The sequence below is a fragment of the Hemiscyllium ocellatum genome, chromosome 13 (assembly GCF_020745735.1).
Source record: "Hemiscyllium ocellatum isolate sHemOce1 chromosome 13, sHemOce1.pat.X.cur, whole genome shotgun sequence".
Classification (NCBI taxonomy): Eukaryota; Metazoa; Chordata; class Chondrichthyes; order Orectolobiformes; family Hemiscylliidae; genus Hemiscyllium; species Hemiscyllium ocellatum.
The window spans coordinates 8,414,641-8,429,740 of NC_083413.1; the positions used below are offsets into that span (position 1 = coordinate 8,414,641).

Genomic DNA, 15,100 nt, shown 5'->3' on the forward strand with positions numbered 1-15,100 from the left:
GTGAGAGAACAGCTCACAATGAATACTGGATCTCTGCGTTTTAATAACAGAAGTATGGAGCAAAATAGAAGGGAAGTTATGGTAAACCTGTGTAAAACACTGTCAGAACTTTAAGCCATGGGATGGGGGACTTGGCTCACTCCATTGATGGAGGGGGTGGGGGCAGGGTCAATGGCCAACCGGAAGATTCAGAATAAGGTCAATCTGGTGGTGAATCAGAATCTGGGAAGTAGATCCCTGGAATTCTGGTGGAGGAAGACACAACTGAGACCGAAGAAAATTACATCAACTTAAACAGTTGCAAGGCTGTGAGGCATGAGTCACAGAGATGGACAACACAGAAACAGACCCTTCAGTCCAATACATCCATGCTGACCAGACAGCCTAAATAAATCTGGTCACATTTGTCCCACTTCCCTCTAAACCCTACCTATTCATATATCCATTTAGATGCCTTTTAAATGTTGTGATTGTACCAGCCTCCACCATTTCCTCATGTATGGTTCATCCTATACATGCACCACCCTCTGCGTGAAAAAGTTGCCCCTTAGGTCCCTTTTAAATCTTTTGACATGATTTCTGGAGTAAAACACTACTGTTAGTATGATATAGTCTGGGTATTCCTTATATGGTGGCTCTTGTATCACATACCACAAAGACTTGGTTCTTGTTGAGGCAGGTCTCTTGAAGTTCATTAACACTATAGATAATGCTGTTAAGATCTCAGATTTACATAATGTCTGGGTATTGTACTTATTGTTGCAACAATGATTACTGTTTCAACAACATTAGCAACAAAGACCACCTATGGTGAGGAGCATACTCTTATTCTAGAATATTCCATTGCAATATCATCTAACTGTCTTAATGGTACTGTGGCTGTCTGGTCTGGAATCTACACAATAATTGCTAATGCTCTTCGGGATGATTTAAACTAATTCGGCAGGGGGGTGGTAACCTAAATTGTAGGTCCGGTGTCCCGGAGGTTGTGAGAGAGAGATCAGAAATATGGTTTCAAAGTCTCAAGAGTGCACTGGCAAGCAGGAAGGTGGTCTGAAGTGTGTCTCCTTGAATGCCAGGAGCATCTGGAACACAGTGGGTGAACTTGCAGCATGGGTTTGTACCTGGGTCTTCCATGTTGCAGCCACTTCGGAGATATGGATAGAGCAGGTTCCGGATTTAGATGTTTCAGTAAGAACAGAGAAGATGGTAAAAGAGGGGGAGGTGTGGCATTGTTAGTCGAGGACAGTATTATGGTGACAGAAAGGACGTTTGAAAACTCGTCTACTGAGGTAGTACGGGCTGAGGTTAGAAACAGGAAAGGAGTGGTCACCCTGTTGGAAGTTTTCTATAGGCCTCCAAATAGTTCCAGGGATGTAGAGGAAAGGACAGCAAAGATAATTCTGGATAGGAATGACAGTAACACAGTAACTGTTATGGGGAGTATAACTTTCCAAATATTGACTGGAAATACTATAGTTTGAGTACTTGTCCAATGTGTGCAGGAGGGTTTTCTGACACAGTATGTTGACAGGCCAAAACGGGGCGAGACCACATTGGATTTGGTACTGGGTAATGAACCTGGCCCCATGTTAGATCTGGAGGTAGGTGAGCACTTTGGTGATAACGACCACAATTTGGTTGTGTTCACTTTAACAATGGAAAGGGATAGGTATGTACCACAGGGCACGAGTAAATGGGGGAAAGGAATTATGATCCAATCAGGCAAGATTTAGGATGCATAGGATGGGGAAGGAGACTGCAGGGGATGGTAATAATTGCTTTGTGGAGCTTATTCACTGCATGTCCCTGATACGTATGTACCTGTCGGGCAGGGAGGAAGTGGTCTAGTGAGAGAGCTGTGGTTTACTAAAGAAGTTGAATCTCTTGTCAAGAGGACGAAGGAGGCTTATGTTAGGATGAGACATGAGGGTTCACTTAGGGCACTTGAGAATTATAAGGTAGCCAGGAAAGACCTAAAGAGAGAGCTAAGAAGAGCCAGGAGGGGAAATGATAAGTTGATGGCAGATAGGAACAAGGGAAACCCTAAAGCTTTCTATAGGTATATCATGGATAAAAGAATGACAAGATAGATTAGGGCCAATCAAGGACAGTAGTGGGAAGTTGTGCATGGAGTCCGATGACATAGGACAAGCATTAAATAAATTTTTTTGTCACATTGGAAAAAGACAAATTGTCAAAGAGAGTACTGAGATACAGGCTACTAGACTCAATGCGATTGAGGTTCACATGGAAGAGGCGTTAGCAATTCTGGGAAGTGTGAAAATAGGTAAGTCACCTGGGCCAGATTGGATTTATCCTAGGATTCTCCGGGAAGCCAGGGAGGAGATTGCAGAGCCTTTGGCTTTGATCTTTATATCGTCATTGTCTACAGGAATAGTGCCAGAAGACTGAAGGATAGCAAATGTTGTCCCCTTGCTCAAGGGGAGTAGAGACAACCCTGGTAATTATAGACCAGTGAGCCTTAACTCAGGTTGCAGGTAAAGTGTTGGAAAAGGTTATAAGAGATAGGATTTATAATTACCTAGAAAGGAATACGTTGATTAGGGATAGTCGGCACGGTTTTGTGAAGGGTAGGTAATACTTGCAATCCATATTGAGTTCTTTGAGAAGGTGACCAAACAGGTGGATGATGGTAAAGGGGTTTGATGTGGTGTATATGGATTTCAGTAAGGCATTCGATAAGGTTTCCCATGGTAGGCTATTGTACAAATATGAAGGCTTGGGATTGAGGGTGATTTAGTGGTTTGGATCAGAAATTGGCTAGCTGAAAGAAGACAGAGGGTGGTGGCTGATGGCAAATGTTCATCCTGGAGTTCAGTTACTAGTAGTGTACCGCAAGGGTTGGTGTTGGGGCCATAGCTGTTTGTCATTTTTACAAATGACCTGGATGAGGGCATAGAAGGATGGGTTAGATGATGTTCAGATGACACTGAAGTCGGCGGAGTTGTGGATAGTGCCAAAGGAATTTGTAGGTTGCAGAGGGACATAGATAAGCTGCCGAGCTGGACTGAGAGGTGGCAAATGGAGTTTAATGCTGTGTGAGGAAATTCACCTTGAAAGGAGCAACAGGAATGTAGAGTACTAGGCTAATGGTAAGATTCTTGGTAGTGTGGATGAGCAAAGAGATCTCAGTGTCCATTTACATAGATCCCTGAAAGTTGCCACCCAGGTTGATAGGGTTGTTAAGAAGGCATACGGTGTGTTAGCTTTTTATTGGTAAAGGGATTGAGTTTCGGAGTGATGAGGTCATGCTGTAGCTGCACAAAACTCTGGCACGGCCGCACTCGGAGCATTGTTTGCAGTTCTGGTCACCGCATTATAGGAAGGATGAGGAAGCTTTGAAAAGCGTTCAGAGGAGATTTACTAGGATATTGCCTGGTATAGAGGGAAGGTCTTATGAGGAAAGTTTGAGGGACTTGAGGCTGTTTTTGTAACAGAGAAGGTTGAGAGGTGACTTAATTGAGACATATAAGATAATGAGGGGGTTAGATAATGTGGACAGTGAGAACCTTTTTCCTCAGATGGTGGTGGCTAGTATGAAGGGGTAGTTTCTTTACTCAGAGTAGCAGGGGCATGGATTGCCCTGCCTGCAACAGTAGTAGATTCACCAACTCTAAGAGCATTTAAATGGCCATTGAATAAACATATGGATGAAAATGGAATAGTGCAGGATAGATAGAGTTCAGTTTGGTTCCACAGGTTGGCGCAACATGGAGGGCCAAAGTTCCTATATTGTGCTGTAATGTTCTATGTTCTAAAACAATGACAGGGAAACGGGGAATTGGCAAATTGTTCTTGCTTAGAGCCGTTATGGGTACATTAGGCCAACTGATCTCTTTCTGGTTTGCAGATTTGACTTCTTGTCCACAATTTCTCTCATGACAAATTCAATCCTGTACTACTGCTCCCATGTGTAGGCCTTCAACTAAAATTGGAAAATCTGGACTTAGATTAGATTACTTACAGTGTGAACTCAGGCCCTTCGGCCCAACAAGTCCACACCGACCCGCCGAAGTGCGACCTACCCAGACTAGCTCCCCTACATTTAGCTCCTTCACCTAACACTAGGTGCAATTTTAGCATGGCCAACCCTGCACATTTTTGGACACGGGGAGAATGTGCAAACTCCACACAGACAGTTGCCTGAGGCGGGAATTGAACCCTGGTCTTTGGTGCTGTGAGACAGCAGTGCTAACCCACTGTGCCACTGCGGACGTGGTGTGCTCAGAGCCGGATCTTCATATCTAAACAGGATGATGAATGTTGCTCAAATATTAGAACATGGATACAATTTCCTTAGCCTCAGGAGACTAAAGAAATGTCCATAAAGATGCAGATAAATACTTGGAGACGCACCATAGAAAGCAGCCTATCTGGATGCATCACAGCATGGTATGGGAATTGGTCTTCCCATGGCTGAAAGAAACTACAGAGAGTGGTGTGCACAGCCCAGTCCATCACACAAACCAGCCTCCCATCTATTGAATTCATCATTCCTGCTACACCGGGAAAGCAGCTAATATAACTAAATACCCTTCCCATCCCATCTCTTGTGTTAGGCAGAAGATAGACAAGTTTGCATACATGTACAAACAGATTCAAGAACAGCTTCATCCCTGCTGTTATCAGACTTTTGAACGGACCTCTTTAATGTTAATGTTGATCTCTCTCTCTGCATCTTCTCAGCTGTTGTCACATTGTACCATGCATTCTGTTCTGTTACCCTGCGGTATAGTACGATCTTCCTGTAAAGCTTGGAAGACAACATTCTTCACTATAACTTGGCTCATGTGACAGTAATAAATCAAATCAATATCAGATCAATATCAGAGCACTGATTTCAGTGAGGCAGCCTTCACTAACATCCTGCCGGGAACTGCGGTAGGCTGCAAAGATCGGGCAAATTAAAATCAGCTTCTCCATGTTTGATCAAACTGCACTAATTACCACCAACGCATTTTCTGTAATTAGGGATTTATCACTGTATGCTAAACCACGGAGATCTTCGGATCATTTTTGACTCAACCATTCCAGGTTTAGAATCATTATTTTATGGAATTGGCTACAAGTAAAGGCTTTTTGAAGTTAGAATGATGAGCGTATTGTCCTGTTTTTATTCAGACTTAAGAACACATGAAACATATACAGGGAAAAGTGAGGACTGCAGATGCTGGAAATCAGAGTCTCAATCAGAGTGGTGCTGGAAAAGCACAGCAGGTCGGTCAGCATCCGAGGAGCAGGAAAATCAACATTTCGGGCAAAAACCCTTCATCAGGAATGGTTTTTGCCAAAACGTCGATTTTCCTGCTCCTCGGATGCTGCCTGACTTGCTGTGCTTTTCCAGCGCCACTCTAATCTAGACCATGAAACATATACAGTTGATGCACTGAATGATAGAGTCATATAGCACAGAGAGGCCCTTCAACCCATCGAGTCCATGCTAACCTATCTGCATTAATCTCACTGTCCATCACTTGGCCCAAAGCCGAGAGTGTCATGATATTTGAAGTGTTCATCCACATTATTTTTAAAAGGTTGCAAAATCCACTTCAATCAGCACCAAGTTGTGCATTAATTTCTTACCTATTTTGCTCAATTAATATTTTCAGCGTATCTGGGTTTGTCAAGACAACATCGGAATCAAGATTGAAGTAATAATCACATTCTGGATCCTGGCGACAGTAATCCCTATATTGAGAAAAGGAAGAGGGTGGTAATCAATGGCTAATTAAACTTCCCTCAAACCCACAGTGCTGACCAATTCAAAATCACTGTCTTTAGTAATGGAAGTAATCACAAAGTACCCTTTTGCCGTTGAGGATTTGCTGAAGACATTATGGTTATGTTGGCAGATTTAAAAATAGAAAAAAAATTATAAACTTCCAACAAAAACTTTTAAAGGAAATTTGTTCTTTTGATACCTTTGTGATTTGTTTTTTATAACTGGTCAGTCGGTCAGCTTTCAATCACACCAGCTGCCTGATGCAAAACCAGGTGAAAATATTTAAAGGCCGTGTCGGTAAATTTGACAATCTCTATGCTTCCAATCTATCGGAGTTACTCAGCTATTGAAGGCAGTCCTGCTTCACAATACCAAGGCCAAAGTTTAGTATCGATTTTGTACCATTTCAATGTGCTGCCTCTCCACTGCTGTGGAGAATGCCAAACAACTCATGAGAATCTTGCACGATCTTAAATCATAGGAATGTAAAAACTAAGAGGAAGAGGCCATTCAAGCCCTTCGAGCCTGCTCCGCCATTTAATATAATCATGGCCAATCTCATCCTGGCCTCAACTCCACTTTCCTGCACACTCTCCATATGACTAAGTAAACCATGACTAATTATAAATCTCTCTTCCTTTGGTTAAGTCAGTATCCTAGCACTCTGGGGCAGTGAATTCCATGAATTTACAATGTTTTGAGAGAAGTAATTCCTCCTCGTTTGTGTTTTAAATTTGTTACTTATCCTCAAGCTACAACCTACAATCCTATCCCTTCAGAACTCCGGAGACTTCCAAAGGTGTGATTCACATTAGCAAAAACAAAAAAAAAACAGATCTGCATCATCATCTCACTATCGACATCCTGCAGATTGCCATTGACCAGAACCTGAACTGGAGGTGCCATATAAATACTGTCAAAACCTGTGGCACTGGAAAAGCACAGGAGGTCAGGCAGCATTCGAAGAGCAGGAGAGTCGACATTTCAGACATTAGCCCTTCATCAGGAATTCCTGATGCCCGAAACATCAACTCTTCTAACCCTCTGATGCTGCCTGACCGGTTATGCTTTTCCAGCACCACATCTTTCAACTCTGATCTCCAGCATCTGCAGTCCTCAGTTTCTCCTAGTCATATAAATACTGTAGCTACAAGAGAAGGTCAGAAGCTAGGAATACTGCAGCGCCTAACTTACCTCCTGACTTCCCAAAGCCTGTCTACCATCTCCAAGGCACAGGTCAGGACTGTAATGGAATACTCCCTGCTTGCCTGAATGAGTGCAGCTCCAACAATACTCAAGTAGCCTGCCACCACCCGGGACAAGGAGAAAGTACGGACTGCAGATGCTGGAGATCAGATTCGAGAGCACGGTGCTGGAAAACCACAGCAGGTCAGGCAGCATCGACATTTCGGGCAAGAACCCTTCATTCTGATGAAGGGCTCTTGCCTGAAATGTCGATTCTCTTGCATCTGGGATGCTGCCTGACTTGTTGTGCTTTTCCAGCAACACACTCTCAACCACCCAAGACAAAGCAGCCCACTTCATTGGCATCACATCCACAAACATCCACTCCTTCCACCACTGACGCTCAGTTGCAGTACTGTATACTATCTTATAGGGTGCACTGCAGAAATTAACACAGCTTTTTAGACAGCACCTTCTAAACCACAATCACTTCTATCTAGAAGCTCAAGGGCAGCAAATACATAGAAACAATACCCCCTGCAAGTTCCCCTCCAAACCACTCATCATTCTGACTTGGAAATATATCATCATTCCTTCCGTGTCCCTGGCTCAAATGCCTGGAATTTCCTCTCTGATGGCACTGTGGGTCTATATACAACAGGGGGACTACAGCAGTTCAAGAAGGCAGCTCACCACCACCTTCTCAAGAGGCAGCCACAGATGGGTAATAAACATTGGTCCAACCAGTGACACCATATCTCAGGAGTGAATTAAAAATAAATTCCCTTCTAGGCAGTAGCAACTAATCTAATGGTGTCATAGGAATATAGGAAATCGGTCATACAGCACGGAAAAGTGACCCTTTGGCCCAACTTGTCTGTGCTGACCTTGTCACCTGGTCCAGCTCCTGGGTATTTCAACATGAGCCTATCAGTTGTACTGAATGATCGCAGAAGCCAAATAAATGACCCTAACTTATCACTCAGCTCATTTCAGCCACAGTTACAGCATTGGAAAGCAGAAACTCACATTCCCATATTCCTGGCATCTCCTTCACTCAGGATCTCCTCAGGACCCACAAATTTCACGTCAAGTTCACCTTTGTGTTTCTCCCAGAACTTGTGTATGTGTCTCTCATGGTAAACCTCCTAGAACAGAGTTTGAGAAACAGAATTAATGGCCTGCATTTACCAGTCCATGATGAACAAATGGCATTTTTAACATTCCAGACTGCACTCAGACATCAAATGAGCTTCTGTTCAAAAATTAAAGCTCATTAGAAAGTTACTCCTGTACGATGCCCTCTGTAGGGGTACCAGAGAGGCACCTGGGTGAACATGACAGAATGAGGAATCGCATTGTCCAAGGAACTTTACCAGGTCTATGGAGGTGAGTCTAGAGATGGTGTGAAGGAACATTTTGAACAGGGCATCGAACCAGAATGATTTGGAAATGCTGGCGTTGGACTGGGATGTACAAAGTTAAAAATCACACAACACCAGGTTATAGTCCAACAGGTTTAATTGGAAGAACTGGCTTTTGGAGTGCTGTTCCTTTGTCGGGGGTTGTAGAGTATAAGATTGTAAGACACAGAATTTATAGCAAAAGTTTACAATGTGATTTAACTGAAATTATATATTGAAAAAAAACCTGGATTTCTTTTATATATAAATTTTAATTTTTTTTTTCAAAGCTGATTTTTTAAACTTCAAACAGGAATGTTAGCATGTTCCATCCCCACTCCTTTTTTGTGAGTGGTTTCTGAGCTCTGATATTATTACAGCTGGGAAAAGCCATTTGAGGTCGTTGATTTAATTCAGAATTAAAAGTCTAATGACATCAATAGAGATCAACGGTGGAGATGGTCAGGAAAACCTGGTGGAGATTGTCCAGTTCATTAGTGTCTATTAGGGAAAGAAACTGTCATCCTTACCTGGTCTGGCCTACATGTAACTCCAGTCCCATAGGGATATGGTTGACATTGAAGTGTTCCCTGGGCAATTTGGGATGGGTAATAAATGCTAGTCTAGCCAGTGATTTTCAAATCCTTTGTTTGATTTTTTTCATTCATTCAATGAGCAGGAATTTTGTGTGCAATGGAATTTCACCAGCGGAGCTTGGGATCCATTCCTCCCCAGTGTCTGTAATTTAATCAACTCATAGGGAAGAAAGTGCACAATGGAAGGTTTCAGGAGCAACACGCAATCTGCAGCTTAAAGGCACGTGGTGGGTTAGCCTGAGAACATCCACAATCGTACGAATTATTTCCCACAGACGATGTCACTAGTGGTCAGGAAGGTGTTGACATTTCCTTCAATCTGTCCAGTGCTTCCATTCTGACCCTCCCTCTCTGTCCCATTTATTTCAGCCACACTCTCACTGATGACACAATAAAGACTGCCCATGTAATCCACACTCAGAATCCACTCGCCTCCCGTACTGCATCGCCTCAACCCTCAGGGCGGCACGGTGCCTCACAGCGCCAGGGACCCGGGTTCAATCCCAGCCTTGGGTGACCGTCTGTGTGGAGTTTGCACATTCTCCCCGTGTCTGCGTGGGTTTCCTCCGGGTGCTCCAGTTTCCTCCCACAATCCAAAGATGTGCAGGTTAGGTGGATTGGTCATGCTAAATTGTCCCACAGTGTTAGGTACATTAGTCAGGGGTAAACATAGGGTAAGGGAATGGGTCTGGGTGGATTACTCTTCGGAGGGTCAGTGTGGACTTGTTGGGCCAAATAGCCTGTATCCATATTCTAGGGAATCTATTCTAATACCCACCCATCACCCTAAACTCTGTGATCATACAGTCGCACCGGTTATTGGGAAGCTCCCAGAAGATGCATTGTAGCAACTGTCCTCCTACTGTGGTAATTGGGTTAGTAAACGCAAAACAGGTTTCTATCCAGATACTGTAACAAAGACGGGAAGATTCAGTCTAAGGAGTGTAAGCATGGAAGTGCCAATTAGAATGTTCAATTCATTGTAAAATCATGTACAGGGTATCCTGCATTTACAAACATTCGCACCTATAAATGTAATCCCATACAGGGGTGCAATTTTAAATATTTGATGTATAAAAATTTCCTGTATTTACAAACAGCTGGTTTATATTGCCCTGACTGGTGTACAAACTGACTGTGAACAGACTCCAGAATGGAACTTTGTCACATCCCAGGGGCTGATGGAACAGATAGCTCCTCCCACCGTCATGTACCTTAATGTCCATTCACCGAGTGAGGTGTAGGTAAAGCAAAGCTCATGGACAAACAGAACAAATAATAGACAATGACTTCATGGTTTCTCTGTTTTATTATGCATTTGTGGATTTTGGAATTGTTACCGATTTACTCCATAAAGATGGCAGGTAATAGAACATAGAAAGTACAGCACAGAGCAGGCCCTTTGGCCCACGATGTTGTGTCAAGGTTTAAGCCTAATGTAAAATATAGTAACTTAACCTACGCACCCTTCAACTCACTGCTGTCCATGTGCATGTCCAGCAGTCACTTAAATGTCCTCAGTGACTTCGCTTCCACCACCTCAACTGGCAACGCATTCCATGCATTCACAACCCTCTGCGTAAAGAACCTACCTCTGACATCTCCTTTATACCTTCCTCCTAATATCTTCAAACTATGACTTCGCGTACCAGTCAATCCTGCCCTGGGACTGTCTCTGGCTATTGACTATCTATGCCACTCATTATTTTGTGCACCTCGATCAGGTCTCCTCTCCAGAGAGAAAAGTGCCCCTCCATGATAGTCTCCATGTCATTTTTACCTCAAAATCTGACCAATATCAGAACTAGAACTGTGCATCAAACACAGGCAAAAAATACTACTGAGGGTAGAAAGTCAACTTTCACATCTTTACCTTGATTATGTTTTACCGAATATTGAACTACGAGGTGTTTACAATTGTAATTCCCACTCAGTTAACAGTATCAGAGAATTGCACGTCCATTAATGGAACACTCACTTTATTGTGGATGAAGAATTTAAGCTTCTCCCTTGGATAATTGATGGTCAGAAGTCTTTCTAAAAACTCCGGAAGAAAGGGTGATGGCTGTTCAATGAATATGCCAACAGTCACGCTGGGGTATTCCTAAATAACACAAACATTAAATCTGATTAATTATTGTCACATTACTGTTACCAATTGTAAATTAAACTCAAGGTACTCAAACAGGTACTAATCAGATTACATTCAATGACAATGTCACAGAGGAATTTTTAACCTTGCTGAATGTTTAATCAGACAGATATTATTCAGTTTTGTATACCGTGAAATGGAGTGAATTGATTAAAAGGTATTGAAAGTTGCTACTCATATTTATGGGAAATGTTGATGAAATTAACACTGTTTTTCCTTGCTTGCTACAACTGTCCACTGAATACTAGAATCTCAAGTTTACAAAGAATGGTTCCAGTTATGAGGAACTAATCATGAGAATTGATTAAGGTTGGGATCGTTTTTCTTGGAAAGAAGATGACTGATAGGATTTTGAACACCACTATCAAATCTCATGTGTGGGCTGGACACAGTAAATAGGGAGAAGCTGTTCCTCCAAATAAAAGAGAAATGAACAAGAGAGCATAGATTTAAAATGATGTGCAAATGAAACAAGGATGATGAGAGTACAAAAGTGTTTCCACACAGTGCACAGTTAGGGGATGGAACGTACTGCCTGTTACTATGATGGAGGCAGGTTCAACAGAGGCATTCACTGGATGACTATTTGTATAGAAGTAGTGTTCAAAGAAAAGGTAAGAGATTGACACTGGAGGATAGAACCAGGGCAGACATGATGTGCCAAATGGCCTCCTCCTGCCCTGTAATAGTTCTGTGATCTCAAAATAATTACAATGGGTAATGAATTGCAGTGATGACGCTGGACAGGAGCAAACGATGTACAGGTAGGTCTTGTATGGCTGTGTTCTTGTGCAAGCCCTCATGATAGAAAAATTGTGCTTTCAAAACAGCACTTAAGAGTGTTGGCGATGTAATTGCATTACAGCCAACACATGGTTTCAAAAGTTTGCACTTTAGAAACAGTGTCCTCAATTTGTGAACTACGCTAGAGTGAATTTGCGTTGATGAAAGGCACATTAAAGCAGGAAGGCCAAATCTGCTTTTGCATCGATTAAGGGCACCTGTTCACTAGACATTAAATCCAGCCACTGAAGGGATTTGAGATGGGAGTTCATAAAAGGTGGAGCAGACTTACAAAGTTACAATTGTTCATTAACCAGTCTGCTCCACAATCACACCTGGATCAAATGTTTTGCACATGTTTATAATCTCATAAAAACCACTAATACAAGTAAAATATGGATTAAAAACCACAGACATGTAAAATCATGACTTGGACTGATAAGACAAAATCTGATTGAAGATTTGTAGCTCCGGTATCCGTTGTTGTGGTTCTGCTCGCCGAGCTGGAAGTTTTTGCTGCAAACGTTTCGTTCCCTGGCTAGGGAACATCATCAGTGCTGTTGGAGCCTCGTGTGAAGCGCTGCTTTGATGTTTCTTCCGGTATTTATATTGGTTTGATCTTGCCGCTTCCGGGTGTCAGTTTCAGCTGCAGTGATTTGTATGTGGGGTCCAGGTCGATGTGTGTGTTGATGGATGTTCTTGCCGTTTCCGGGTGTCAGTTTCAGCTGTAGTGGTTTGTATATGGTGTCCAGGTCAATGTGTCTGTTGATGGAGTTTGGGGATGAATGCCATGCTTCTAGGAATTCTCTGGCTGTTCTCTGTCTGGCTTGTCCTATGATAGTGGTGTTTTCCCAGTCAAATTCATGTTGCTGGTTGTCTGAGTGTATGGCTACTAGAGATAGCTGGTCGTGTCGTTTTGTGGCTAGCTGATGTTCATGGATGCGGATTGTTAGCTGTCTTCCTGTTTGTCCTATATAGTGTTTTGTGCAGTCCTTGCATGGTATTTTGTAAACTACGTTAGTTTGGCTCATGCTGGGTATTGGGTCCTTTGTTCTAGTGAGTTGTTGTCTGAGCGTGGATGTTGGCTTGTGTGCTGTTATGAGTCCTAAGGGTCGCAGTAGTCTGGCTGTCAGTTCTGAGACGCTCCTGACGTATGGTAGGATATGACCATACGTCAGGAGCGTCTCAGAACTGACAGCCAGACTACTGCGACCCTTAGGACTCATAACAGCACACAAGCCAACATCCACGCTCAGACAACAACTCACTAGAACAAAGGACCCAATACCCAGCATGAGCCAAACTAACGTAGTTTACAAAATACCATGCAAGGACTGCACAAAACACTATATAGGACAAACAGGAAGACAGCTAACAATCCGCATCCATGAACATCAGCTAGCCACAAAACGACACGACCAGCTATCTCTAGTAGCCATACACTCAGCCAACCAGCAACATGAATTTGACTGGGAAAACACCACTATCATAGGACAAGCCAGACAGAGAACAGCCAGAGAATTCCTAGAAGCATGGCATTCATCCCCAAACTCCATCAACACACACATCGACCTGGACCCCACATACAAATCACTGCAGCTGAAACTGACACCCGGAAGCGGCAAGAACAAACCAATATAAATACCGGAAGAAACATCAAAGCAGCGCTTCACACGAGGCTCCAACAGCACTGATGATGTTCCCTAGCCAGGGAACGAAATGTTTGCAGCAAAAACTTCCAGCTCGGCGAGCAGAACCACAACAACTGATAAGACACCCTCACTTTTTCAGGTCATCAACTAAGGATTGACAATAAATGTAGCCTTGCCACTCATCACAAAAACAAAAACTGGATAAATCCCAGCACCTGATCAGGTGTACTCGAGAACTCAGAGAGGCTAGGGAAGTGATTGCTGGGCCTCTTGCTGAGATATTTGTATCATCGATAGTCACAGGTGAGGTGCCAGAAGACTGCAGGTTGGCTAACATGGTGCCACTGTTTAAGAAGGGTAGTAAGGACAAGCCAGGGAACTATAGACCGGTGAGCCTGACCTCAGTAGTGGGCAAGTTGTTGGAGGGAATCCTGAGGGACAGGATGTACATGTATTTGGAAAGGCAAGGACTGATTTGGGATAGTCAACATGGCTTTGTGGGTAGGAAATCATATCTCAAAAACTTGACTGAGTTTTTGGAAGAAGTAATAAAGAGGATTGATGAGGGCAGAGTGGTAGATGTGACCGATATGGACTTCAGTAAGGCGTTTGACAAGGTTCCCAATAGGAGTCTGATTAGCAAGGTTAGATCACATGGAATACAGGGAGAACTAGCCATTTGGATACAGAACTGGCTCAAAGGTAGAAGGCAGAGGGTGGTGGTGGAGGGTTATTTTTCATATTAGAGGTCTGTGACCCATGGGGTGCCACAAGGATCGGTACTGAGTTCTCTACTTTTTGTCATTTACATAAATTGTTTGGATGCGAGTAAAAGAGGTACAGTTAGTAAGTTAGTACAGTTAGTTAGACACCAAAATTGGAGGTGTAGTGGACAGTGAAGAAGGTTACCTCAGATTACAACAGGATCTTGATCAGATGGGCCAATGGACAGATGGAGTTTAATTCAGATACATGTGACTCCAGCCTTAGGCGACTGTATGGAGTTTACATTCTCCCTGTGTCTGCGTGGGTTTCCTCTAGGTGCTCCGGTTTCCTCCCACAGTCCAAGGGTGTGCAGGTCAGGTGAGTTGGCCATGCTAAATTGCCCATGGTATTCAGGGATGTGTAAGCTAGGTGCATTAGTCATGGGTAAATATAAGGTAGGGGAATGGGTCTGGGTGGGTTACTCTTTGGAGGATTGGTGTGGACATGTAGGGCTGAAGGGCCTGTTTCCACACTGTAGGGATTCTAAAAAAAATTATTTCCTAGTCAGGATGTGAGTGGCTTGGAGGGGAACTTGCAAGTGGTGGTGTTCCCATGTATCTGCTGTCCTTGTCCTTCCAGATGGAAATGGTCACGGGTGCTGCTCTCTCTCCACTATGAGTAAACTTCTTTGCGTGGATTTTCTGTGGGACTTTTGAAATCACCTAAAACTTAGATCTATTTGAGTAACAGAAAAAACCCTGGAAGCAATTCTGATAACTACTTTACACTCCTTTTTGAGGGGGACTTTGAAGTCTTAAAGGGTTATTTAGGTTGAACTCCTAATTGCTTGGTGTATTGTTTTTATCCTTTTATGTGAA

At 43.1% G+C, this 15,100-nt stretch overlaps 1 protein-coding gene across 2 annotated transcripts in view; it reads right to left on the reverse strand.

Annotated features, from left to right (window-relative positions):
* Positions 1-15,100, reverse strand: part of plod2 (procollagen-lysine, 2-oxoglutarate 5-dioxygenase 2) — a 170,094-nt gene that overhangs the window by 37,912 nt on the left and 117,082 nt on the right. For both annotated transcript variants that reach the window (XM_060834529.1, XM_060834528.1), the window contains exons 9-11: positions 10,909-11,034; positions 7,961-8,079; positions 5,608-5,712 (exon numbers count right to left, since the gene is read on the reverse strand). In XM_060834529.1, coding sequence (XP_060690512.1) covers positions 5,608-5,712; positions 7,961-8,079; positions 10,909-11,034 — 350 coding nt within the window. The remainder of the gene's footprint in view (positions 1-5,607; positions 5,713-7,960; positions 8,080-10,908; positions 11,035-15,100) is intronic.